Source organism: Molothrus ater, chromosome 14 (genome assembly GCF_012460135.2).
Source record: "Molothrus ater isolate BHLD 08-10-18 breed brown headed cowbird chromosome 14, BPBGC_Mater_1.1, whole genome shotgun sequence".
Classification (NCBI taxonomy): Eukaryota; Metazoa; Chordata; class Aves; order Passeriformes; family Icteridae; genus Molothrus; species Molothrus ater.
Window position 1 is genome coordinate 11,912,116 of NC_050491.2, and position 26,947 is coordinate 11,939,062.

The 26,947-nt window shown below is 38.2% G+C and overlaps 1 protein-coding gene across 4 annotated transcripts in view; it reads left to right on the forward strand.

The window, feature by feature from the left end:
* The window catches only part of KLHL13 (kelch like family member 13), an 80,666-nt gene that overhangs the window by 45,236 nt on the left and 8,483 nt on the right, over positions 1-26,947 (forward strand). For all 4 annotated transcript variants that reach the window (XM_036401890.2, XM_036401891.2, XM_036401888.2 and 1 more), the window contains 4 exons: positions 11,471-11,612; positions 12,814-12,946; positions 13,235-13,431; positions 19,427-20,222. In XM_036401890.2, coding sequence (XP_036257783.1) covers positions 11,471-11,612; positions 12,814-12,946; positions 13,235-13,431; positions 19,427-20,222 — 1,268 coding nt within the window. The remainder of the gene's footprint in view (positions 1-11,470; positions 11,613-12,813; positions 12,947-13,234; positions 13,432-19,426; positions 20,223-26,947) is intronic.

Sequence of the window (26,947 nt, forward strand, 5' to 3'; positions counted from 1 at the left end):
TTTATATAATCTGATGTTTTTCATATTCATATTTAAAACTTCTGTTGTAAGTAGTACTCTGCACACTGGCAAAGAGCTTATGTTTTGAGTAACGGGCTGAGGAATAAGTGGTGTGTGAAATGGAACATGTATTGATGTAAAATAAATGGCCATACAGCTCTATAATTCACAGATGAACACTTTGTTCATATTTTGGATCTAGGGTATACAAAGGTATGATTGAGCTTTTAATCCCTTTGATACTTGACATCGAAATCTTACAAAATAAGGGGTTTAGTGTAGTTTGGAATACAAAGTAGGAAGGTCTTAAAAGTGTTTTGTTTGGCTTTTTTCCCTTGTATTTAAAATGAAATTCCAGTTTTTCAGGTTCCTCTAATGAAGTTGACCTTAGCTTTAAAAACTTCATCCTGTTTATGATTTACAAGCAACATATCTAGAGATTAAACTGATGATCAGGATGCATAGATTTTATTAGAGTTTTTTTGGTCTGTGTACCTGATAGCTGAACTCTGCCTTGGTTTCCCTGTCTCAAAATGCTGAGACTGGTGGCTGTGAGCAGGTTTGGCTTCTTGCATGAAGCACCAGTGTACAAAGTGCCACTGCAAAATGTTGGCTGTCCTGCAGCTGAGCAGGCTTAGCTCAGTGTCTGCTTGGGAAGTTGGTGGTAGTTGCTGATGGGGAATATGAGTGTGAGGAGCTTGTCTGGCAGAGTTCTGTGCTGTGGGGAACCTGTGGCTGGGCACAAGCTGACATGAAGGACCTGCAGAAGCTGAGGTGTGATCAGTTTGTAGGTGAGGATGAGGTTCTGTCGCTGGGAAGCCTGCTTCATTTGCAGGAGCTGGTTCCCCCTTTCCTGGCAATGGGAAGGAGCAGCAGGGGCTTGCTGCCTCTTGGCTGGTGGATTTCTATACCACCAGTTATTTATTAGGGATATTTTCAGGACATCCTGACTGCAAAGAGGTAACTCTTCTAATTCTCGGACTGCTGCTGAAACTGATCCAGGGTAGCTTGAACTTTCCCAGGCTGGAGAGATCCAGTGACATTGCTTAGGGAAAATTAGGCACTATTAGACTTGGAAGACTGGCATGTGCCAATATTTGTAGGTGTAGTGCAGCTGGCTGAGTGCATGAGTTAGGAATGCAGCTGTGGGTACGTGCACATGCCTTTGTCAGGCTGCATTTTCTTTTGTGGCACTTATTTTGCTGGGGTTTAGAATATAGATGCTGTTTGTCAAACATTGTGAAAGCTGTTACAGCAAGTTTATGCACCACTAGTCAAATCATATTCATACTTGTGGTTGTGTTGACTACGTGCAGAGAGACCTACGTGACTTCATATATTAGGTGGACAGTTTCAGCAAGGGGATAAGAGAAAAGGAGAAAGTGAATAGCACAGACCCTGAATAACACTGGAAAAAGTGATGTCCCATGGCATCATGGCTGTTATTTAACATGACTGCCAAATGTTTAAAAACAAAAAAGCAACAGTGACTGATATAAGCAGAGGTTAAGAATTAAAGCACCACTACAGTGAGGGTGAGGAGCAGTCCTGAATTATATTTAACAGCTTTGAGGCATAAAGGAGCGTGGATCCCACTTATTGTTCATGGTGCATGGCATCTCATGCATTAAGAACTAAGAGAATTCTTTCTTATTCCCACCAGTAATGTCTTTTTTTTTTAAATTGTGCACATCTTCCATTAATACAAATGGAATAGATGTTTTTGGAAACTCAGGAGATTAAAGTGCTATGATTAACATCTACAAAGAATTCAATAATGCAAAAATACTATTTGCAAAAATACTTTGGAGGATACTAAGGATACTATTTGCAAAAATACTAAGAGGATTGTTCTGCTAAGGTTATGTCATGCAAGAATATTCTTAGCTGGTTTTTAGAAAGTTAAATGTTCGATTAAGTGGTTTTAGTCACCTGCATGCCAATTTTAAAGATAAGTAAAATAAAAGGATTCTTATTTCAGAATAATCCACTTGTAATCTTAGTGCCTTCTATCCTTTCACATGGAATAGTATTAAATGGAAACTATCCTTTGCATGTGTTTTCATAAATAACTGACTAATATTAGGAGAAATAAACAGATGTAGTATTCCAAATGTATTGTTATCAAAGGGTTTACTACACAGTCAATCCTGAGTCATGTGGTTATGAAATTTGTCTGATAGGAAATGCTTTGCTCTAATGGAAATCAGTTGCTTTGCAGAAAGGTAGAATAAATTCTTAATACCCTGGAGTATGCAGCATTAGTTTTAGCTGCTTATATTGGTTATACAGGTTAATGCTTTTGTGTCTTTTTCCAACAATCTGCTTTGCTCTACAATGAGCTTTTTGAATTTGTGCTATACAGTTATATATATTTAAATGGGAAAAGGTGTGTGTGTAATTCATCAGACCACCTGTATTAGTTCTCTTTGGTGAGACCACCCTGTGTGTGTGTCTGCTGCCTTCAATGGCCATTTTCAGGAAATGAACCCTTTTGTTGGGCTCCTGAGCATTTGACAGGCTACACAATATTCACACGCTCCTGTCTTTGGCAACATTTCCATTTTATGACATTGCTTCGTAGACATTTCAAACTTCAACCTGTTGGAAGTCAATATGCAGCTCACCTCAAATAAGTTTTAAACTGATCTGACAATACATGCAAAAAGATGAATTGGATGAGTGGGGAGTAGAAGGGGTTTGCATCATACTAGTAGGAGACTCCTTTTAATCCCAGAAATTTTGTGTATAGAGTTCTCCTTTGTGCCTGTTGGTATTTCTTCTGCTCTTTATATAATAGGTATTTCAATAGATTATTCTAAGTTTGAAATGTGAAATTTCATTGCTCTAATAAACTGAGAAAAATGAGAAAAAAACCTCCAACTTGTTTATCATGAAGTCTCCCGGGGCTACTATTTTTTCTGGGGAGACTTTATAGGGGATGATGTGGCCTGCAGGTCCCCAAAATGACACACTTATCCCTATACAGCAGGATGTTGTAATATTGACATTGTATTGTGACATGGTAAAGCATTTTTATTGAATTATCTAGAATATGTTACTTAGCCTGTCCTGCCAGCATGTCAGTTCTGCCTGTTTGTTATTTTTGCCATTATTTCTTTGTTAAGGTGAAAAAATCTTGTTCTCCAGTCACATTCTATCATTGACTTTTCTAATGTTAAGTGGTATTTTCTGTTGACATTTGGATGGGGCTACCTATGGATTTTCAAAAAATGATTGGTGAATATTTGAGTTTTAAAATAGTAGTTGCTTGTTCTAAATGATAATAATGGGAATTGTAGTGTAATAATGTGTAGCTATCACACTAAAGTGGAAGTGGGCATCTATGTTGCTGCTGTCCATTGTTTCATTGATACAAAGATTGTATCAATGTCTCAATTGCAATTGTGGTTTTTCTTGGGATGAACAAGTCACATGCCCCTCTTTTCTGGCATGCATAGATCTAAATGCTTTATCACATAGGGGAAAAGTATTTTACAATTGAAAGTAATTAATGCCCCTCTACATCCTCTCTGGCAGACTGCAATAAAGGAGTGCTGAGACATCTGTGAGAAGTGACAGAACAAGAGGAATGGTAGATAAGGACCCAAACTCTAAAGTCAGAATCTTACTGACTTTTAAGGTGTCAGAATTATTCTGACCAGTATATAGGGAAAAAGCCTCCAACACTCTTGGGAGGAGTAGTTCCTAATTTGGTTACAGGAATACAGTGGGATGTGTGGTCTATGACCAAATATTGAATGTGCAGGTGCCTCCTTAGCCTTAAATTTGTCTCTGAGGAGCCATTCTGTTAATTTACTAATTTTAATTTACTAATTTCTGTGTGTGGAAACTGAGGACACATGAGGTACAACTGTCATCTGCTGGGGCGTGCAGAATGGTTTTTGTGTTTTGTAATACACAGGAAGTATTCAGCTGCCTGGTCAAAATTCTTATTTAACTCTTGGGTACTTAAGACCAATTAAAAAGAGCAGAAAATACATGCAGTGTTAGTCCAGCCTGAACTGTGAAACCTCTGACTCTCCTATTTTACCTTTTTCAACATTAAGGGAATAAAATATTTCTCCTTATGTTGAAAAGTCAAAAAATGTGTATTTCCTTGCTTTTTCTGTTTCTAATAGGAGGAATCAACAGACAAACTCCAACTATGGCAAAAAGTCATTAGTGAACTGTTTCTAATTTAGCATCATTAAACAATGCAAGTGTGCAGATTTAAGCTACGAATGGCTCAATGAATGCAAACCCTTTGTCAAACAGATAAATGTGGATGTGATGCTAAGGCTCCCAGAGAGATTAAATGCTGTTAGGAACAAAAGCTTTATAGCAGTGACTGAGCCAAATATTGCTTTGTTTCTGTGGAAAACAAATTTGAATTAACCAGCGGGCTGTAATTATGCTGCTAACAGCTTGAGACCTGTGATTGTTTAGTTGTTTAAGAAGGAGTTTTGAAGAGAATATTTTCTGTGTGCATATTCTTGGGAAGTCATACCTAAACAGTTGATGTTGCTCAGTCCTCTTTGCTGTGTTTGTGGCAACTGGTCTTCTGCTGGCTTTGGTCACAGTGTGGCCTTACTAGAAAGTGATACGAAAGGTTTAAGTTATGTTGGGAGTATTTTTGTTTCTGTGTTCTCCAACTTGCCATTGAGATCCACTGGTGCTGGGAGCAGTGAGACTGTCTTCAATCACCTGAGTGTTTGTAGTAGCTCTCATCATTTCTGTTGATGTGGGCTTGTGTGCTTGGACACAATATGGTGATTGTGTGTTGAAGTCCTAAGAGACTTGACTGTACTAGGAAAAAAAAAAGGGGGGGGGGAAAAAAGGAAGGAAAGGTTAAGGCTTGACATTTAAGTACTAATCTCCAAAACTTTTCTTCTAGAAATAGCTTCACCTGGAGCCTGACTGTGGTTAAGCACATGTCATTGTCCCTGTCCCTCAGGTGAGGTCGTGGTTGTTGTTGCCCTTGCTGCCTCTGCTGATGGTGCTGGCAGAGCAGCTCAGGCTCTGCTGCTCCTGTACTGACTTTGCCTTCACCTTCTTCAGCTGGTCACTGCAGTGAGCATCCTGTGCTGTGAGAGTGTCAGAGCAGCAGGTGAAGCTGGAGCACTGCCTGCCTCTGCCCATCAGGGTGTGCCCACAAATGACCTTCTTCCTTTCTGCTGGATTTGGGGGGTTTGCAGGTGCTGTATCTTCATCTCCTGCTTCCCTTGGCCAGAGCTTTGTCAAAGTAAAAACCCACTTCTCACTGCTTTGGTCTATTGTATAGAGCCTGTTTTTATGTTCTCTTTTACAGAGCACCCTCACTTTAGAGGAAAGGTGGAAAATGGGACATCTATTTGCTTTTTAATTTAAGAAACAGTAAGTTTTACTTTGTGACTTCCTCCTGGAGTGGAGATTTAAAAGAGCTCAGTATGAAGTTACTAAGCAAGTATTTTTAAATGTTCAGCTGTTACTGCTGCCCATCTAATGTATGAAAAAGATAAGGTGTAAAAAGTGAAATATTAAAATATAAACATCAGAGCATTGTCCAAAGTGAGCAGTATTTGGCACTAGCTGCCATTACTGTTTTAGGAGATTGCATTAACAGTAGTTACAGTGCATTGATAATTCACTTGAGGCAGAACTTCTGGTTGTGGTGGCCCCTTTCAAGTGAACCTAATTAAATAGCATTTTAAAGAAAGTCAGTAGCCTGACAAATACAAGGTGTTTTTAGTTTCAGTGGCAGCCTCAAGTTCATCTAATAAAAATTTGGTCTTTAAACAGTCCAGTAAAAAGTGACATCTGAAGCCAGTAGTGTAGGACAGCTGGTGAAAGTGATAAAGGAAAAAAAGGCATGATTCCCTCTCCTAATGCACTGTGTGTGTCACAGAGGTGATCCATGCAAAGCAATTTAGGTCCTGCCTTCCAGTGCTGTTCTTGTGTTCATGCTCCATTTGGCTCTTGAGCAGCAGCAGTGGCAGCTCCTGTGTGCCCCAAAGCCAGAACTGGAGTTTGAACCTGCTCCTTGGGCTGTGGAGAGGAGTTAACTTGCTATGTCAACCCATTGGCACAAAAATGACCTTTTCTCTTCCTTTTCTCTCCTAGCTGGAGTCATCTGTGTTTTAAAAGGTGAACTTGCATTTCCAATAGAAACTTTTTTGTAATGAGTAAACATTAGCAGTTGATAAAAGCTGGTTAGTTTTACTGGGTTGCTGAATTAGAAATTCTTGATAAAAAGTAGTAGTAAAATGAAGAGATGTTATTTTGGGGGGGACAAGTATAAAAGTAACTTCTTTGCCTGAATAAAGGATTTCTTGAAATAGTATGAGTAGAAGATATGGAATGGAAATGTGAAATACCACGATTGCATAAATTTTTCATCTACATTATGTTAATATTTGAATTTCTTAAAAAATCTGATAAGATTTTCTTTAATACAATGCTGCCCTATCAGTTCTGCTTACTGGGCTCCAAGGTGGCCAGGTACTTTGTTGAATTCCTAAATTCATTACTCAGGAAGTTGGAACACCTGTTCATAATGGGAGGACAGCAACATAGACAATAATTTTTGGTTTTTTTGGAGACTAAGCCTACTTAAATACTCTTTAGCAGATTATGCATACAAAGTAAAAAATTATTGTATTTTACTGGCCTTTTAATGATTAGGTTCATTAGCAAATGACGTGCATAGGTGCATGCATAGGATAGCCCTGGGATGTACCGGGGGGATTTTTTGGATAGGTCATAAAATGATAAAGATTTGTCCTGCAATAAGAATAACCTAATATAAAATTGAAATCTCTGTCCTTGTTACCTGATAAATACCAGAGTCCTGGCACATACCAGGGGTGATTGCAGCAGAAGCCATTTTACCAGTGACCAGAACACTTGTGGCCATGGTTCATTGAACAGTAATTTGACAGAGAAAATAAGGTTATAGTCCTTTCAAAAATGAGTTATTGAGCTTCACCAAATTAAGAACTCACTCTCTGGCAGATCTGGCTTTGGCAAAGCTTTTACTGAGTTATGTAAGACTGGGTTTTAAATAAATTGGAGAACATGCACTCTAAAATATCTGTAGCTGTAGGCTGATCTCCTTACTTTGTTTTCAAAGAGTTTCTACAATAGTCTGAGAAATAGATGAATGGATTACTGATGGAAATGAAAATGAAAAAATCCTTAATAATATTCTTAGTTGCCTTGTTCCTGTTGCATCAGAATAAACTCAACTACTTCTGAAGAAAACATCATAACAGAATATTGGTTTATTTCATTTGTGCCACTAAGCTTTACAAAATGGCAACTGCATGATTTGAATATTCTATTTGAGAATAAAATCTATCACAATTTTCAAGGATCTTTGCTTATCATCACCTGGATGCCTCTGAACTGTTTTAACAGGTTAATACTTGCTAAGTGGTTTAGAATGCAATTTGCCTCTGTGAGTCATATTGTAACTCCAGCCAGTGAAATCTGTCAGTATTTGCTGGAAAGTTAAAGCATGTTAATATCCATATAATGAACACTCTGTATTTCATCACTCCAAAAATATCTGTTGGAAGTACTTGGAGGATTAACTTGGAGTCATGAGAAAAGCACATTTGGTTGTAGCCTCTAGGAAAAAACTGTGCTGTACTTGAAAGAATCAACATGTGGTTAGAAAGAAAATTCTGATTCAACCTACTTTGTGATAGCAACTAATTAACCTCTGGCACCTTTCTCTGAGCTGCAAGCCACTGCTTCCCAGAGGTTGCAGAAAGTCAGGCAGCTCCTGTGCCTTCCTCTTGCAGTGTTAATATTCATTTCACATTCAACTCCAACGTTCTCTTGGCTAACTACTGTAATGTTCAACCCTCTCCAGACCAAGTGTGTGTGTTGAAGGTGATTTTAACATCCACATTTAGAGCAGCTTGTGAATTCTCACTACATGCTGCTGTAGTTTTAATTTCTTTTGTTTCCTAACTTTTTAAAACTGGTTAAAAATAGTACTGCTGTACTTCTTGTTTAATGATTTCTATTGATCAGAACAATAGAATTAATTAGAAAGTGAATTAACTTTCTCCTTTGGTAGTATGCTTAATTGTGATATACTGTACTTAAAGTAAAAAAAAAAAAAATCAATACATTTACCTTCATTACTGTTGAGTTAATGATAGTGCTTAGTAGACCTATGTTAATAAATGTAAATAATGCCTTTGGTAAGTGTCCAAACAGGACAGATGTACTTACTGGGGTTTTGTTGGGAAGTCAGTTGGACATTCAGCTCATTTCCCATCTGTTCTGGGTGTGAATGGCAGAGTTATTTCTGAATCTTAATGTTACAGCCCCTGCACAGAAGCTACATTCTGAATACTTCAAGATTTTGTTGCCGGGTATGTGATGGAATAATCAGGTTTTGCTTTTTGTGTATTGCGGTTTACACAGAGCTTAAGCACTGTTGTAGTTTCACTTTGTCTTCCAAAGCCAGGTTCTTGGTGGTGTGTGGAGATAAATGCTGAGCTGCTGCCAAGCCAATGACAAAGGCAGAATTTGTGGTCACTCTGCGAGTGATCTTTCCCTCTTGGTGAATGTCACAGGGCTGGAATTCAGGGGACCAGTGCCTTACTGCCAGCTGTTATTGCTGACTTGCTTTGGAACTTCTGCCAAACCCAGCTCCTGAATGTCACTTCCTGCAGAAAGGAGAGGGTGCTCAGCCCTCCAGAACTGTTGAACTGTGGCGGTGTATTTAAAAGCAACAAATCAAACAAAAATCCTCAAGGCCCCACAAAGAAACAAAAAACCCACATCACAATTTTTTTTGGTCATAGTTGTTTAGATATAAGCCAAACCCCATACAGGATTAATATAAACTACTTGTCTTTATTCACATGGAATCAGCCAAGTTAATGTTTGGGACTAGAATTGTAAAGTTATACTCTGGTGAATTTTTCTAGTGTGGAGTTTGCAGTTTTTAATGCTTCATTCACATGTGCAAGTTTCTGTCCATACATAACAGAAAATGTGGAAGAGAAATAGTGAAAATCTTTTCTGCAGAAGAGCTTCAGGTGGTGAGCAGCTGAGCTTGTGTGTGTGATAGAGAACTGCTCATTATATATTGAAAATCAGATAGAGAACTGCTTATAGCCACACCAGGCATGTCAAATGTCTACTTTTAGGTATTGAAAGTATTTTAATATTTATTATATCCTCTCTGTTGACTGTGCAGTTTTAACAAGGCATTGTGTCATTGTGTTCTATGGAAGATAACCTGTAGAGAACAGAGCTATGGGAAGTTGTGTGTCATGTTCAGAAAAATGCTTCCATTATCCCAGCTGTCCTTGGAATAAATGAATCATGCTCAAGGTCTTTGCCTTCATTTGTAAAACTTATGAATTATGCTGTCTGTCAGGAAGTCAAGCAGTGATGTGGCAAACATGGTAAAAAGCCCACTCCAAACAGCCAAGGAAGTTGGTTTACTTGTCTGTTTCTTTTCAGAATGATTTTAAACGATGTGTTCATTTTCTGTTTTCTTCTGAGTTCAGAGAAAGTATTTTAAATACTCCTTCATGTAACATCTATCTGATCTGACATTTTGGGAAGATGCTTCAAGAGCAAAGAGTCAGATTCATGCTTGTTGAATCTGTTGTTCTTCACGCCCACGCTTGCAAGTCTCCCCACATTATTTTGTATTTCTTCTCAGGAAGACATGTACAAATTTAGAGAGTGGATGTCCTTTGAAATTATGTAAGACTCTCGCCTCCATGCAATTGTATGAAAACTGAAATAAATAGAACTCACCAAACCCAAAACACCGTAGAACTGAGTGAACAAAGATATTTTGGGTTGTGAGCCAGCAACTGCTTGCTGCTCTGTTGCATATTGTGTTTGTTGGATGCAGAGATAGTCTGGAGAGCCCTTTTTTAAGGTATACCCTGTAAACTTTGTTTAAATGACTCTGGATTTGTTTTATAAAATAGAGATAATTGTGTTTCAAAAATAGCACAAATCTTGCATGCTGCAGTTGATCCACATTAGTTTATTCAGCTGAGTACATTAGAAGTCACAGCTGCTCAGATGTACCCTTGTTCCTACAATGTTATGTCTGTGTGCATAAAATCTCACCCATGTTTCAAACCCATGTACGCTGTTGAATGGTGAATTTGTTTTGAATATGTTTTTGTAGCTGACCTTTTGTACTCATGGCTTTGAACAAGGCACATCAATGCTATGAGGATAATATGTGAGTTTCAGAAAGTGCTCTATGTGGTCTTTGTACCCAAAGAAGGTGGGGGTAAATGTTTTTTTCTTTTAAAAAGGAAATTATGAAAATTATTTTTCTTCCACAAATTCCAAATTTGTCTTTACATAGTGATCATAATCAAAACTGGGGAAAAGGAGGGGGATTTAAGCACATTCTTGTTACTTAAAGTAATTTCTGAAACTGGTTTGAAGGCCAATGTTTTAACCTGCATGTTTAAAATTTGGAAAACTTTCTGTATCTGAAATTTGCATCAATTCTGTCAAACAGCTATAAATCTTTTTTGAGATATGGAAATACTTGATTAAAAATGGAGATGCCCTCTTCTGTGGATTTATAGCTTATGTTTGCTAATTAAAATTGTGTACATATTCATTAGACCTCTATACAGGCTCATAGGTAGAACATTAAATCACAGAAGTTACAGAAACTAGTTGGTGTTAATATTTCTGTGGAAGAATTTTATTAACATTGTATAATAGTTACAGGTTAGCCTAGTTAGGCTCTCAGATGTAACCTAATTTATATCTGAAGATTAAAATAGTAGGCTAATAATACTGCAGTAATTCTTTAACAACTCTACCTAAAATTAGCTTGTCCTGTCTAGATTTGGACAGTAATTGCTTGGAATCACATCTTAAATTAAAATTATGAAGTGTTTGCCTGGACAGTAGCAGAATACTGGATATCATATTCTGAAGGAGTTCTAATTGTGTGTTTCTAAAAGCAGGTTAAAAACTGCAACTGCAGCCTGAAACTCCATGATGTATATTTTCTATTATGAATAGTCATGCATGGATGAGGCAATGCAAGCTATAAGAATGAAAATACTTTTTTTAAATATTACACTTAGAGTTTCAATGTTTCACCAGTTTGGCAAGGAAAAGCTAAGATGCTTAATTTTGGGAACCAGATGAAACCTCTATAAACATCCTACAATACTGGATTGTAGAAGTAACAGTGTTCAGTTGTCTAAATCAGGGAGCTGGGGATGGAAGAAAAAGGAAAAACTTACAATCAAAAAAGCAGTTATGCCTTTTTAGAGACTGTTAACCCTTCACTTTCTTGAATTAGCTGAAGGGAACCACTAAGGACTGATTCTGTTGCCTGCTGATTTTTTTTTCCTGTAGCCCCTGTGCTGTTACATTTCATCCCAGAAGACTGTGGGTTTAAAACAAAAGATCACTGAATGAAAATGACTTTGGTCTTGAGGTTTCTCTGTTCCCATTCCCGTAGATCCCTGGTGGAAGAGGAGGATCCTCATATGAAAGTGTCTCTTGGCAGCAGCGATATGGGCGTCTCTGCCCACCTGCAGTCTTCGAAGACAGGAACCACCAGATTTTTCACCAGCAATACTCACAGTTCTGTGGTGTTACAGGTAATTAAATATTCTCATCCTCTATTGAGCTGTACTGAGATTTTTGGCTGCTCTAAACAATGTGTCCACTCAATAGATTTTATTAGTCTAGTAATTCCTGTAAAGCCTCAAAAACTCTCATATTCTTGTGCCGTCAATGCCCACAAGCAAGCATGGCTTGGGACTTGCTTTCCTCTGAGACAGAGGCTCAACCTTCAGCAGCAGCTTAAAAAAACCTGGCCTTTTCCTGGAGTCATGTCCCAGTTCACTCTCAAGTTCTTAGAGGTAACAACATTTCAACTCTGACATGAGAGCTGTATCAAAGAAGCTCAATTAAATACCATTATTTAATTACATTAGGCATGTCCCTTACATGGCAGAGCCCTGCCAGGTTTGGTGTAATGCCCTGTGCTGGGTCTGACTATGGCACTACTGTGTGGTAGGACATCTATACTGACAATATTTACATTCTTGCTAGTATTAGAAAAATACTAGAAAATAATAGGAAAATGGTTTATGTTTGAGTTTCTGTTCCACAGTGAATGAAGAGAGTATTTCATCCATCCTCCAGTATACACAACCAGGCACATCTTTGGAAGAAATCTTGCTCTAGGATGCCACTGTAGATGATTTTATTTTTTATTACAGTTAGATGTTATAAGTAATTCAGAGACCAGATGTATAATGGGAGCTTATTTTGGAGTTTTTAGCATGTCAGCTTTGGTAACAAATTTGATAATCATAGAACTGGTAACTACTTTCCTTTCAGGTCACAGACTTTTGCAGCCTGTTAGGCTGCAAACCCCTTAAATTGCTGTGGAACAGAATTAAATCTAGAAGGCATATGTGACCAGAAGGGATAGGTCCAAAAAAGATAGCAGTCCCTACCTGAAAAAACTGCTATTGTGAAAGCTTACAAAATAAACTCCTTCCTGGAAATAACTTAATTATTTGAATAAAACTACTTTCCATGGCCTGGTGTACTTGGCATTCATCAGCTGTATCTGGAAAATAATGATTATTCTGCTCGTCTTCAATGAATACTAATCATTGAATATATTACAGATAATGGTTTTAAGATGACAAATTATTTCTTTGTCACTTTTTTGGACCTACGCTGCACATGTACATGAAATTAAATAAATATTTACATAAGGGAAATAAGAGATTGCTGCTCTCCTCCCAAATCCAAGGGCTGCTTTGCATTGTGCTCTTCCTGCAGGGCTTTGACCAGCTGCGAGTGGAAGGTTTGCTCTGTGACGTGACGCTCGTTCCTGGAGATGGTGATGAGGTGTTCCCTGTGCACAGAGCAATGATGGCTTCTGCAAGTGATTACTTCAAGGCCATGTTCACAGGTGGTGTTTTTATTAAAGCCATGTACTGCTATCTCCAAATTGCTGCTCCAAATTGCTCTAATTCAGACACTCAGACACAAGTTCAGTGCTGAGTTCACTGATTTTTTTTTTTTTTGTGAATCAGTCCAGGACTGCAAACAACACTGTGGACTAAACATCTATCTCTACTATTGCATATGGGATTTTTAAATTAAATTTTAAAATTATATTTTAATTATCTCTAAATTTATGAAATAATTTCAACCCCATTGAAATGATCATTTACATTTACCTGCATGTCTGTTTCAGGAGGAATGAAGGAACAAGATTTAATGTGCATTAAGCTTCATGGTGTGAACAAAATAGGCCTAAAGAAGATCATTGATTTCATCTATACTGCAAAACTTTCCCTTAACATGGACAACCTTCAGGACACTCTGGAAGCTGCCAGTTTTTTGCAGATTTTACCTGTTTTGGACTTCTGTAAAGTATTTCTTATCTCTGGGGTAAGACTATTTGTTTCCTATTTACAGTGTTTAAGGCCTTGGCACGCAGTTTTGTTTTTTCTTCTATAATGACACTGACTTATGTAATAATCAAAGTTATGTCTAAAACTTGCCATTATTCACAGCTTAGATTACAGAGAACAAATTTGCTTTATAGTTTCCTTGAAAAACTTGGTTTTCTTCTGAATATTGCATTCAAGCATGAGTTTGATACAAATGTTTCACCACATTGAAATTCTTCCCTTCATGTCTGATTTGAGATGTTTCAGGGTCTCCCTGCATGACTGCACTCACTCTGGCATTACCTGCTTGCTGCATTCATTAGGTGTGCTTCAGTTACAGTCACTTTATTCCTGTATTTACAGCCCCTCCATCTCAATGGGGTGCAGTTACCTGTTTTCTGACTCTAACAAGGATAACAGCAATACCTAGAGAGGATCCCTCAGAGGATCCCTCCTCCCCTGCCAGCAGTGAGGAGCTCCTGCTCTGTGGGGCTGTAGAACAGCAGTGGTGCAAGAGCAGTTCTGCCTGGAGAGACACTCTGCAGTTATTTTTAATGTTCACTGGAGGTTTTCTAGTGTTGATGTTAAATGCTTATATATCTCACTAGAACTCTGACTTTAGCAGGTGTATTCCACACAAATTACAGAATTATTTGGAAATCAGCTTTTCGATTCTGTAATGAGAAATAAAGAAGCAGGTATTCCTGTTGCTCTGCAGAGTAGAGGCTTAGAAATGTGACCTCCCTGACTGAACATACGTACCAGGATTTATGCAAACCAGAGGACTCTAAGCTGGTAATAACAGCAATTTGTTTGCTATGATGTGTTAGAGATATTCAGGCTTGATAATGCCATTTTGCTTTTCATTTGGAGACATTTTATAACTGACCTGTCTGATAATGTTGTGATAATGTTTCATTAAGCTTATGCTCTTCAATCCTACCCCACCTATTTTATCTTGCTCAGTGGTTTTTTTTACCTCCAAAATGATCCCTCTCCAGGTTTGACATTACTATAAATACCAGCCTGGGAAAAGGTCTTGGTAGTGTTTTGAATCAGGTATTTGAAAAGGACTCCTTCTGATGGGAGCTGAACCCTGGGGACACTGTGGTGGCCTTTCCCCTTTCTGGGTAGGGCAGCTCCTTGTTTATTTTGCTTATTTAAGGAAAGAACCTTTTTCATATTGAATCGTGTTATTGTTTAAAATGCTCATTCTCTGAAAGTATGTTCACTTGTGATGTTGACTCAGTCACTGTTTTTGTTCAAATAAGAAATATCTTGTTTGATACTGCATTTCATTTTCAAAGAATGAGGAAGACTTTGTTAATTCTCTTAATTTTATTGGGTTTTTTTGGGGAATACTTTCATTTAGACTGATGTCTGAGGGAACATAATCTCATTCATGGTATAGCTGGAGAGGAAGTACAAAACTGAAGTTGTTCTGTTAGCCTAGTTAGGTTCTTAGCAGCCTTATAGAAAGAATTTTTGAATGACCTTACTTCTAATTTTGTTGAAACAAGAGTTGTTGAGCAAATGAGCTTCTTTTTGAAGGAGCATTTCTATAATTTAAATGAATATTCTGAGCAAGTATTGAGCTTATTTCTACTGACGTTAGCTGGCTTGAGAGCTGAGGTAACCATTCCCAGACAAATGCTTAATTGTCTTTGAATTGTCAGGGGAGTCCATTATTAAAGAGATTATAGAAGTCAGTTTATGTAAGGCATAATGTAATTGTGTACTTCATAAGAGAGTATTGGAAATATTTACAAAGAAAAACCAAAGCTTAAGGTAACAGCTTAATTTATGTAACAAAAATAACGAGACCTTCAAAGAACAATATCTGGTGTAGCTGACTTGAAAGTGTTTTTTTTTATTTGCTCTGCATTTACACCCTTCCTGTCAAGTATCCCATTGCTCTGATTATCTTTGCTCTGCAACCAGACAAACTCTCAGAGAAAACAGTGGAATACTTCCCAAGATGTTTTCAGTTTTACTGTTACTCTTGGTTTTCAATAATTATAGCTGTGCAATAGACTAGGACTGCTCTCATGTTCACATCTAACTGAGCTGTAATGTAAATAAAATTCGTAAAAATGCCGTGGAAATGTTTTCAGAGTAGTGAGTTCTAGACACAACACTGATCTTGCAAAAGTAGCAGCAGTGTACAAAATGGAGAAAGATGAGAAACTTGCCCAAGTGAATTACAGCACTTAGGAAAATTACAGGGTAATGGGGAAAGGGTAGTTACACTGTAATTAAAGAAAACATTCCCAAACATTGAAAATTAATGTCTTGGATGTACCTGCAAAAAAATTTTATTCTATCTATAATTTACACTTTTGCAACTACTAGAAAATAGTCAAATATTGAGGGCTTAATACTTGGAAGTCGTGTCTTGTCAAAAAAACTTGGTTATCTGAGGATGAAGCAAGTTTTGTGGGAATGTGGGGTTTAACCCTGGGACCAGCTCTGACAGCCACCAGAAATTTGACTTTGTACTGTAGGGGTACAATGGATTCTGTTTTCTGAGCTGGTCAAATTTCTGTGCTGTTTTTTCTGGGCTTCTGTCAATGGGAGCCCATAGGAAAATTGAGGGTTTCAGGGGTGTGTTTGCTCATTTAAACTTTGGCCCTTTGAAGCACTGCATTAAGTGCTTCAGTGTCTGACAGCCATTGACATAAAATGAAGTCAGACACCTGATTGTTTTGTGCTGCTGCGTTTGAGGGCTGGATTTTTTTGTGTGTGCTGCTTTTCCTGAGCTGTTCTCCAAGGCTCTCATACTTGCAATCATTTTGCTGTGTCCAGTTCTGTAGTATTTTATAGTCAGTTAAATTTTTATGAGAGCTTGGGAAGTAGTTTGCTACCAAAATTTCAAAGAATTAAGTGAACTGCTTTCTCAAGAAAGTACTTTGGCTTTTGCTTTGGGTTTTTCAGGCTGTTGTAACATGGTGCTGTGCTTGACCTTTCTTTTTTGAAAAGCTTTTTAGTATTTTCTGCAACTTCTGTTTTGTAATGAGCAATTACAATGAGTAATGTGAGTGAGCAGCTCTGCTCAGTAGTCAAAGTCCATGTAAAATAGGATTTATTTAACTGCAATTCTCAACTCCTTGTGGAGCTGCTTAGCTGTTTGAATGTCTATGGCTTTAAACTCTTTCCTTGTGAGTATTTTTACTTGTTATTGGATACACTGTACAGAGTATATATTTTCACCTGGTATTTCCATTCCTCCTGTTCACTTCAGTGGGATTTCCAGAGTAGCAGTTCCTTCTCTTCATTGAAGAGCTCCTGGTTGACTGACTTCCACACAGAACCCTAGCATAAGTCAAACTTCTAAAAAAACCAAAAAACCCTAAGGTTTGGGTAACTGAAGTAGTTATTTAAATAACATTATTGTGCTGAACTCTGTCCAGTTTTGAATATTCAAGTAGAAGTAGCTATAGCATTTCTTTCTGTTGAAGGATTATTTTTTGGCTCAGGATTTAAGAATCTAAGATATGTATTTTTATGACTTTTAAGTCTTTGCAATATAATTTAGGCTGGTACACTGATTGTCATCTTAGAGTACAGAAAAGAGGGTAACAGCAATTTTGCAAGAAGAGTAGCATTTAAGACAATATTTAATATGGCACCATGCTTGAGGTGAGTGGTGGAATTTGTTGGTGAGTCAAACATAGTGGATAATTTCATAAGCATAATGGGAAGTACTTGGAATCATATATTTAAAAAAAAACCCACCCCTGAGTGCAGTACAGTCCCAGTGGATTAATAAAGGCAGTATAAAGTAAATTTTCCAAGAATCAGGGGTTGACTGGAAGCTGCTGATGTCATGTTCATCAGTCATTAACAGTATGTAATGTGTCAATAAATTTTTCAAATGTTAGAAGTCCAGGAATATGCTCAGCTGCATGGATTTGCAGTGTAACATAATTATGGTAATACAGAACTCAGTGCACTCTGGGCTCTTGATAAGTGGCAGCCAGCAACAGTTCCAAATACTTCATTGCATCCTGGGCATGTGCCAGTGGTACAGAACCTGTACAGCTTTTGCTTTGATCTTTTAAGTTCAAGTGTGCCTTTCCCGTATGCAATAATTTCTGCCTGCCTACTTTGATGTGGAGGAAGTGCTGCATCTCTCTAGTTTGGTGCCAGACAATGTATTCCAAAGTGATTTTTAACTACAGTAACTATATAGTGAGAGTTAAGATTTGTGGCATACTGCAAGTCAGCTGTTTGTTAAGGGGTGATTTTTTCATTGCTTTATTTTGTAATACAACTTGGAAGAAATTTTGGGAGAAATTCCACCAGACCAGGTTGCTCAGAACCCCATCCAGCCTGGCCTTGGACACTTAGCAATGGAGCAGCCACAGCTTCTCTGGGCAATCAATGTTGATCCTCAAAACCAGTCAGAGAATATTTTATAGGCTGTTGCTAGTTGGTGTGATTATATTTTGATACAATCTATGTGGTCTGTCATGTAATACAAAAATTATTTCCATGTATATAAAGCACAAATATTTTCATACTAGAACTCCTGACAGTCTGCTGCACATTCATTTTATAGATAGGACCTGATTAGAGGATTAGTAGATGTTTCAAGATGCGTGAATGAAGACTTTGGATGACTGTAGATCTTAACTCTAGGGCAAGTTAGATCAGTTTCTAGTGAATTAAGAAAATCTCCTATCCTGTACTCTTAGACATTTGAATTGTCTGGTATTAAAGGACAATGATCAGATTGAGTTATACAGTATTAAAATCTTCTAATCTCTGTCATGACCAGAAGTCATTTGAAGGTTTTTGAATTCTTAGGCTCCAGTCAGGTCCAGTCCTCAATCTTTATAATCTTTTTTAAAATAACTGTGAGATTTGTGAGCTTAAATTCTTCTGGCATTAGGAATGTAATGAGAATCACAAAGTTGTGGAAATGGTTGACACTGAGTAGGACTGACATGCGCAGAGACGAGAACATGTGTAAATGAAGCTTGGTCTGGAATAAGGTTTGAATGCAAAAAAGCTGCAATTCTCAGCAAGAAGCATTTGATTGACTTGCTGGGCGCATGTACCAGAGAGCTTCCTGAAAGGAACTGGCTGGGTTCACTGAAAACCCACCCAGAAGTTTGCCCCATTCCTGGCATGTTTCTTCCTTCCTGTGCCTTGGATCCCAAGTGACCTTAGAAATTCAGGAGCCAAAGATATAAAAAGATAGATGCAGCTACAGTGTAAAACATATGATTACCAAGTCACTCAAGTGCCGAGTTAAATTAGGGTGTGATCCATACTGCTAAAGCATTTAATGAGCTGGGTATTTTTAGGGGAAATCCTCCTAGGTTCATTCTTTTTTAAAAATTGTGTATAAACTAAAATCACTACCTTTGTCTTATTTTGGAGGTGTATTTAATTTTGAACAGAGTCTGTCAGAACACTGCCTTGATTTATTAAAGATCCATTTTTGTTTGTTTTGAAGGAATGTATTCATGAGATTGAACACTGTAAATATTAGTTGTCTGAAATATGTGGCATGCAGGGGTTAGCTGTGCCATTCACTTTGGTTTTATTATGCCAATACAGTTTTAGTATAGTCAGAAAAAATCTACTGGTGAGACTTTTGTTTTGCTCTCTGTAACCTTGGGTGATCACCTGTCCCCTAACTTTATTTTCCACATGTCTTTCTTACAAAGATGTTTTCAGAACTTTTCAAAGATGAAGTGCTATATAGCTGCTATGCCTCATCATTGTATAAGGTATTTGACATAATACATGCCATCTGCTTGTTACTTGTCTCAGTTCTTTCTTCAAAATAAGGAATAAATGGGGTCTCCCTTTGCAGTCATGAATAGATACACTGCATTGAATATTTGCTCATGTGTAAATCACCTTGAGCACTGCAAAATGCTGAAATATTGCTGATTCTACAGTATTCATTAAATTTTACATTATCGTTTAGACACCAAATTAAGAAAGCGTTTTGATTCCTTTTTCTGTTTACTTAATAGGTTTCATTGGAAAACTGTGTTGAGGTTGGGCGAATTGCCAACACATACAATCTCACAGAAGTAGATAAATATGTTAATAATTTCATCCTGAAGAACTTCCCTGCATTATTAAGTACTGGTGAATTTGTGAAACTCCCCTTTGAACGTCTTGCCTTCGTGCTTTCAAGTAATAGCCTTAAGCACTGCACTGAGCTGGAGCTCTTCAAGGCGGCGTGTCGCTGGCTGCGCTACGAGGAGCCCCGCATGGAGTACGCCGCCAAGCTCATGAAGAACATCAGGTTTCCCCTGATGACACCCCAGGATCTTATCAACTACGTTCAGACGGTGGACTTCATGAGGACTGACAACACCTGCGTCAACTTGCTGCTGGAGGCCAGCAACTACCAGATGATGCCGTACATGCAGCCGGTGATGCAGTCGGAGCGGACGGCGATCCGCTCGGACAGCACGCACCTGGTGACGCTGGGGGGGGTGCTCAGGCAGCAGCTGGTGGTCAGCAAGGAGCTGCGCATGTACGACGAGAAGGCCCACGAGTGGAAGTCCCTGGCGCCCATGGACGCGCCGCGCTACCAGCACGGCATCGCCGTCATCGGCAACTTCCTCTACGTGGTGGGCGGCCAGAGCAACTACGACACCAAGGGCAAGACGGCGGTGGACACGGTCTTCAGGTTTGATCCGCGCTACAACAAGTGGATGCAAGTGGCATCTTTAAACGAGAAACGGACCTTCTTCCACCTAAGTGCCCTCAAAGGACATTTGTATGCAGTCGGAGGTCGGAACGCGGCGGGCGAGCTAGGTGAGTCCTCCTGGAGCCTTGCCTTGTGCTGGGCCTGGAAATGCCCTCTGCCCAGGGAGAGGGTGGAGAGAAACAAGCTGAGGTCATTGGAGTGCTGCTGCTTTCTGGGAATACTGCAAATACAGAATTTTTTCTGGATACTCTTAGAAGTTAATTTTAGAAGGAATCCCACAAAACAATTCCAGATACGTATGTCATGTGTATTGATGCATATTATCCAGTTTGATGTATATTATCCTTTATCAGGAAACATGAAGCAAGCATCTATGTCGGCCTGTGTAAGTGTGGTGGAATATAAACGCAGTTTTAAAAAGAAAAATTAATCATTACTTCAGCTGAGAAACAAAATCCATTCCTAAGGGATACATGACTCTAGCTGAAACTCACTCTTGAATCAACATTACATTTTAAAAGACAAAACTTTTCTGGAATAGTATTGGAAATGCCAAGGGTTTTTTTGATATTTTTTTTCTTTTTCTTTGGTTTTTTTTTTTGTTTTGTTTTGTTTGTTTGTTTTTAGCTTTTTGGGTTTTTTTTATTTTAGTCTTATGACTGTGATTTGTTTCACTCACAGATTAGTGACATTCAGATATTCTGATGTTCTGGACTTTTTAATTATTAAAAATGTTATGTTTCACCTATGATCTTCTTTGTACAAATGACTGAATTACTTGGTGCCTCTTCTTTTCTCCCCTTGCAAAGGATATTTAATTTAGCTTGACAAAAAAAACCCAACCAGCCAACCCAAACAAACAAAACAAAAACACCAAAAAAGAAACAAACAAAAACAGAAGAAAAAACCCCATATCAGTTTCCAGAGAACAAGATAGAAACAAATATTAAATACATGTTAAGTTTAAATTTAACAAAAATATGCAGACCGTGACCCCTATTAATCCACTGCATTGTGCAAAGCCATAGTGGTTAATATTTGGTCAAGTCTGGGATAGGAGACTCAACTGTAAACTTGTCTGTGCTTTAAAATTGAAATGTCACAGAGATTATGCTTGGAAGTTTAGCATAATGTTATATCTAAACCAGATGTAACACCTCATTATTTAGTTTGCTGCTTTCAGCCTAATACTCAACTGTCCCATGTCCCTTTGTGGCTTCTACCTCTTGCTACCAAGATCTGCTTTTCAGAAATGCACAGATATCTGTAAGTGCAGTGAGAAACATATTTAATTGAAACAATGCAAAACTTGATTTCTACTGCAGGATCTGTGACTTCTTAGAATTACTGCATCTTGGTTATTCACATAGACAGGTTTAATTCATTGTCATGTTGCAAGTTTTCATAGGAAACATACAGTACACTGCTTCCATCAGGAAAAAAATGGCCTGGCTTTGCTAGAAGTTTTAATTATATTCCAATGTTTGATGAAATGCGACATTTAAAAATGCCTCCTGTTCCAAAAAGATGGGAAACTGCTTAGCAATAAGTTGTTTTCCCTAGACAGCCATTTCTGATGCAGATCCTGAGGATTTCAGAATTTTTTACTATTATCACTACTTACCTGAAAATACATCCTAAACAATCTCAATATCCTCTGAAATACTAGATGTACAAAATAATATGTATTGACCTCTGAGTATCAGAAAACCTGATATATAGCTTCAGTGAGCTATTTTTAACAGTATGAATTAATAGCAGATAATCAGATTGCTGACCTTGTGCACTGTACAATCTGAACAGAGGAGGGTTATAAAAATGTCAGTGAAAAAGTTGCAAGTCTGACAAAATCAATATGAAATAATATTGTCACTAAGCCAGTGCAACCTGTGTGTGAGGGTGGCTTTGAGTGCAGTGTTACCTTAAATTAGATCAGTATTATTCTGCTGACCTCAACTCTTCTGCTTTCTTTAATTAAAATACAAAATTTATCACCTATCTAAAATTCTTTTGTAAAGATATCATTAAAATACTGTAGCAATTTCCACACGGACCTGAAAAATGCCACTGGATCATTCTGTGGGAAGAGCACTCTAAATGCTAAATATTGTAGCTGTCTGATGCTTTGATTTGAGGCTTCAGGTTCTTTCCTTGTTAATTGTGAGGTGAGTCACTTTTCATTTTCATATTTCTTTCATAAACCTTGACAACTGGAAGATGCAATCCAGTTTAACCTTCCCATTCTGTTCAGAAGAGAAAAGCTCTAAGGCTTTTCAAAGAGAGAAGGTCAAATCTGTGTTGGACAGATATTAAAGAAGTTGCCCTTGGGTTCAAACTAATTTCAGTCTGTTGTTAGAGAGGAAAAATTCCCAAAACCTGAATTGAGCTTTCTGGAAAATGGGCTCTTATGGAAAAGGGCCAAAGGATTAAAGTTACTAAAACAAATTTTTTTCCCTTGACATTCATGGGAATAAAAATTATACTTTTTGAGGCTTTCTATCAAACATTCTGAAAACAGTTTTCAGATGTTTCTTCTTCTGAGAATTTTGTAAATGCCACATTCTACATTTGTAATACTTGCTTTAGTGTAATAATGAGCTGCTTTTCTACCAGTGCATGCCACTGGAAAAGTTTGGTTCACTGGACAGGATGAGTGAGTTTCCATGTATGTGGTACATGTGCTGGAATGTGGTAAATGTATCCTTTAAATGTCCTGAATTATGACATTATAATTTAGATTTTTTTCAACCCTGTGACAGCTTAGGGCTGTGCAGAATTAAGCATCCCTCCTGGAAGGATTGTAGATAATTCTGGTTAGTTCCCTTTAAATGTCAAGGCAGGCACCTGCCAGAGGTATTCATTCCCAGGAGGCAGGAGAGCTGCCCTTGGGCATGGAGCAGCCCAGCCTGGAGAGGGCAGGTGGGCAAAAAAAGACTTTTTGGGGAAAGAGACAAAGAGAAAAGCAGGTGTGGCTCCCAAAGATACCTGTGAAGCACAGCACATCAGCAGATTCCAGCTGGACACTGGAGACTGTTTTCTCTTCTGACAAGAAGATTTTTGTAGCTCATTGTAAGAGCTCAGTTGTGCTTGATGATGGCAGAAGCTGTGTGTGTCTAATGCACTAGAAAACTTGTTCATTAGTATTGTCCAGATACTTCAGGCTCTCCTGTTGATAGCTGGGAGTAGAGTTTGGGGTTTTTATATATGGGCTTTTCCTCAGCACTTTAGGGGACGTTGGGTTGTGACTAAACCACAGATTCATTCATCATGCTGCAATAAAGACAGAAGGAGAAAACTGCCAGGCCAGTTCTTTTGACCCTCTGCCCATCAAGTTGGAAGATATTTATTTTCCAGATGCCCTCTATGATGTTGAACCCTCCTTGTTTATGTAAAATCTTCCCCTGTGAGAGTGTTTGTGTGTACATATATATGTATGTATGTAAAGATACAGCTAATATATTTTAAATGTTGTTGATTGATATGCACCAGTATCCAGTGAGGCTTTTCACTGTCAGAGTAGTATTGTGAATATCAGAGTAGTATTGTGATATCAGAATATCAGGCCAGAGTGTGAACTAGAGGATCTCTTGTGCAGAGGCTTATTTTGGAGTGGCTCCTTGCTATGTTAGGACAAAATTAGTCAGGACTATTTAACTAAGTCAGCTTAGAGTTTTACGTGAATAAGCTGTATTATAGAAACAGTATAACAAAATTAAGAGCCTGGGTTTTGGGACATCACAGAGTTGCCAAGTGCTGCTGTAACAGACCTCAAGACACTTTAGAAGCTACTGACAGAGAAGTGTTAAATATCTGCATCCTCCTCAAATAGCATCACAGATGGCACTATAAAATGAGTGCAGGCTGAACATCCCTTGGGACTGCCAAAACTTTGTCTTTTTGAGATTGCTTAATTCTCTTAAAATGAGGCCTGTCTTGCCTGGATTATGGTAATGAACACATCAGAAGTTCTACTGTTAAACATAAATAGAGCCTGGTCTGAATCATTCATGGTGTTGGAAGAATGAATCCATCACTCTCACTTAGGTGCAATAAAGTAGCAGTTTTAGAGTGTTTTGTGAACTCTGCTCTGTCTGGAGATTTTCTAAAGAAGAATTTGTCTCTCTTAATTTATGGGCACCTTTAATAGCTGGAATTTTGAATATTTTTTTCTTTTCAGTACAGAGGAATATCTTGCAAAAAGATAGAAGTTGAATGACCTTGCAAGGTAACAGGGAAACCATTATACAGATCAATCTAACAGCAGAGTAGGGTTTTCAGCTGTAAAGTGATTAGCTTTGTTTTAGAGCACAGTGGATGTGAGATTTGGGTTGGAATAGTTTGTCTGAAATAGTGTCAGACTGTACTAGGAATGTTAGAGACAGTTTTGAAGCCACATCACAAAGTGATGGGTCTTGGACTCAGCACCATCCTTTCTCAAATAAATAATGTCTTTACAACATGCTGATAGTGATGGTGGAATGGGTACCAATTCTACATGTTTTGTCTTCTCTAGCTAAAGGGATATTTTGGCTTCTCTCTTCAATGCAGTTTGTAGTGCAGAGTGAGATAAAACTGTCCAGCACTGAATGTCACATTCATCTGTGTGCTGCTCCTCTGCTCTTCCTTTGCACGTCCTCTGCTCTCCCTGTCCTTGGAGTGTGTCAGAAACACGAGTTCCTCACCTTGGTGCAGAGTGGGAGCACTTTGGGAAGGGATGCAGTTTGTGTGGAAGCAGCAGCGATGTTTCAGCACAGAGGAGCAGCCAGCACGGGTTGGAAGGGGCTGCCCTGGGGGTGGGACTGGGACAGCTGTAATTACTTGCACATCAAATCTGTTTCCTTCTGGTTTTGAAATTTCTGCACATCTTTGCTTCTTATTGCTAAACAGAGCAGAGGGGAAAGGAGCTTTCCTTATAAAAGAAGCATTTTGGAATGGATGAATGTGTTTACAAGAGCGAGCATGGGTTTATTTGGGGATTGGGCAAAAACTGCTGGTGATGTCAAGGTGGCACTGCAGAGAAACACAACTCACAGATTTAATTTTGTGTCATTTGTGGAATCAGTTCTTTGTGCCTATACCTTTCTTTGGGCAAGAGAGTGTCTCCAGCATTCCTTCGATTTGTGGCTAAGTCTGTGATGGGATACAGAAGGCCTACAGTGTATCAAATGGAAAATAATACAATTTTTTTTAAAAAGGAGATTTCTGTCTTTATTAAGAAAGCCCAAACAACCAAGGGAGATCTCTTAGATTAAACTTGGGAACTTGCCCATATATTGGGCAGATTTTTTAAATGAAAAATTTGGTACATCACCAGTACTGCAGGCACACCTGACTTCAGCTCCTTTGTATTGGTTTGTTATTTTTTTGTCCATCTTACACATCCCTGAGCTGGCAGAACTGGGAGTCCTTGTTCAAGCCACTTGCACAGAACCAGATGCATTTCAAGATTTCATTACTATTTTGAAGCAGTTTCAAGAATATTAAATTAATCATTTTATACATGCAAATCAATATATATAATTTGTTTAGAAAAAGACCAGATATTTAGTGTGTTTTGCCTTGTATAATGAACTTAAAAAGTTCATTATACTTAAAAAGTGCCAGTGTTCTGGACTGGCACTTTTCTGCATTTCATGAATTTAAAGTTCAGCTCCTGGGTGGGGAAAAGCTGAAGCAAACCCAGTGTGCTGTAACAATTTAACAATTCTTATGTGCAAAACAGATTTTTTATTTTTCACTTCTAGCCTTAGATGATACTGAACTGGCTGTCAAACAGTATTTCTGACATTGGAACTGGAAGCTTCTATTTTCAGTGCATGTACTTGAGACACTAATTGCATGGATTTATGTATTATCATCCCGTTTTGCAACAATAAAGAGGTTATGCAGCAACTAAAAGAGAATTCAGAAGGTCACTCTAATGTGCTCTATACTAATTTTTTCATGACTAGGGATTTTTTTTTGTAGTCTGAGACCATAGCTATACTCTTCTAAAATGATCCAGAGGATCTTTTTAAAACAGCTTTGGAGTTAGGGTGAGGTGCTTTATATTCACTATGTGTTACTGTCTGATGTTCTCTACTGGCTCTATAATTCTGTAATTAGGCTTGAACTAAAACTAACTGGATTCTGCCTTTATAATGACAAGTTTCTCACATTCTAAGGGTATTTTCTCTCTTGATTGATGTGTAATCCTGCACTGTTAAGTCACCATCACTGATTCCATAGAGCTGACTCAGATTTTCTACTCTTGATTCAATAAAAACCTTGTTCTAGAGCAAGTAAAATGCCACTTTTAAAGACAGATTCAATTTTTCTATGTATAGTTCATAAACATCCAACAAAGATTAAGCAGTCTTTAATCATTTAAAATGAGATCTAATTTGTCTTTAACATAACTTAATTATTGACAATTTCTCTGTGCATCATAAAGTCACTATATTATGGGGGTTTTGAGGACCTTGTGCCCCTCTGATCATACTGTAATGTTCAAGCTGCCAGACCTAGAACTTGCTCCATTTTTGAATCTGCCTTCTATTTGTGTTCCCTGTGATTATTGCAGCCCTTTTCCTGCAGCCTGCATCTCTCCCATCTTACACTGGAGAGAGGTTTCCTCCTCAGGAATCCATTCTGCACTCCTGGGTACTGCTGGGTACTGCCCTCTGTGATTTCTGATTGATAAAACCCTTGATCATTCTAACATTCCAACTCAGAGAAAACTGCACAAATGGAGTTATGCATCAACACAGGCACTGCTTATCTCCTTGCCAGATTCAGGGATGTTTCATCTTTTTTCTTTTAAGCTTGGCTTTTGTAAATTGCTGTAGTGACT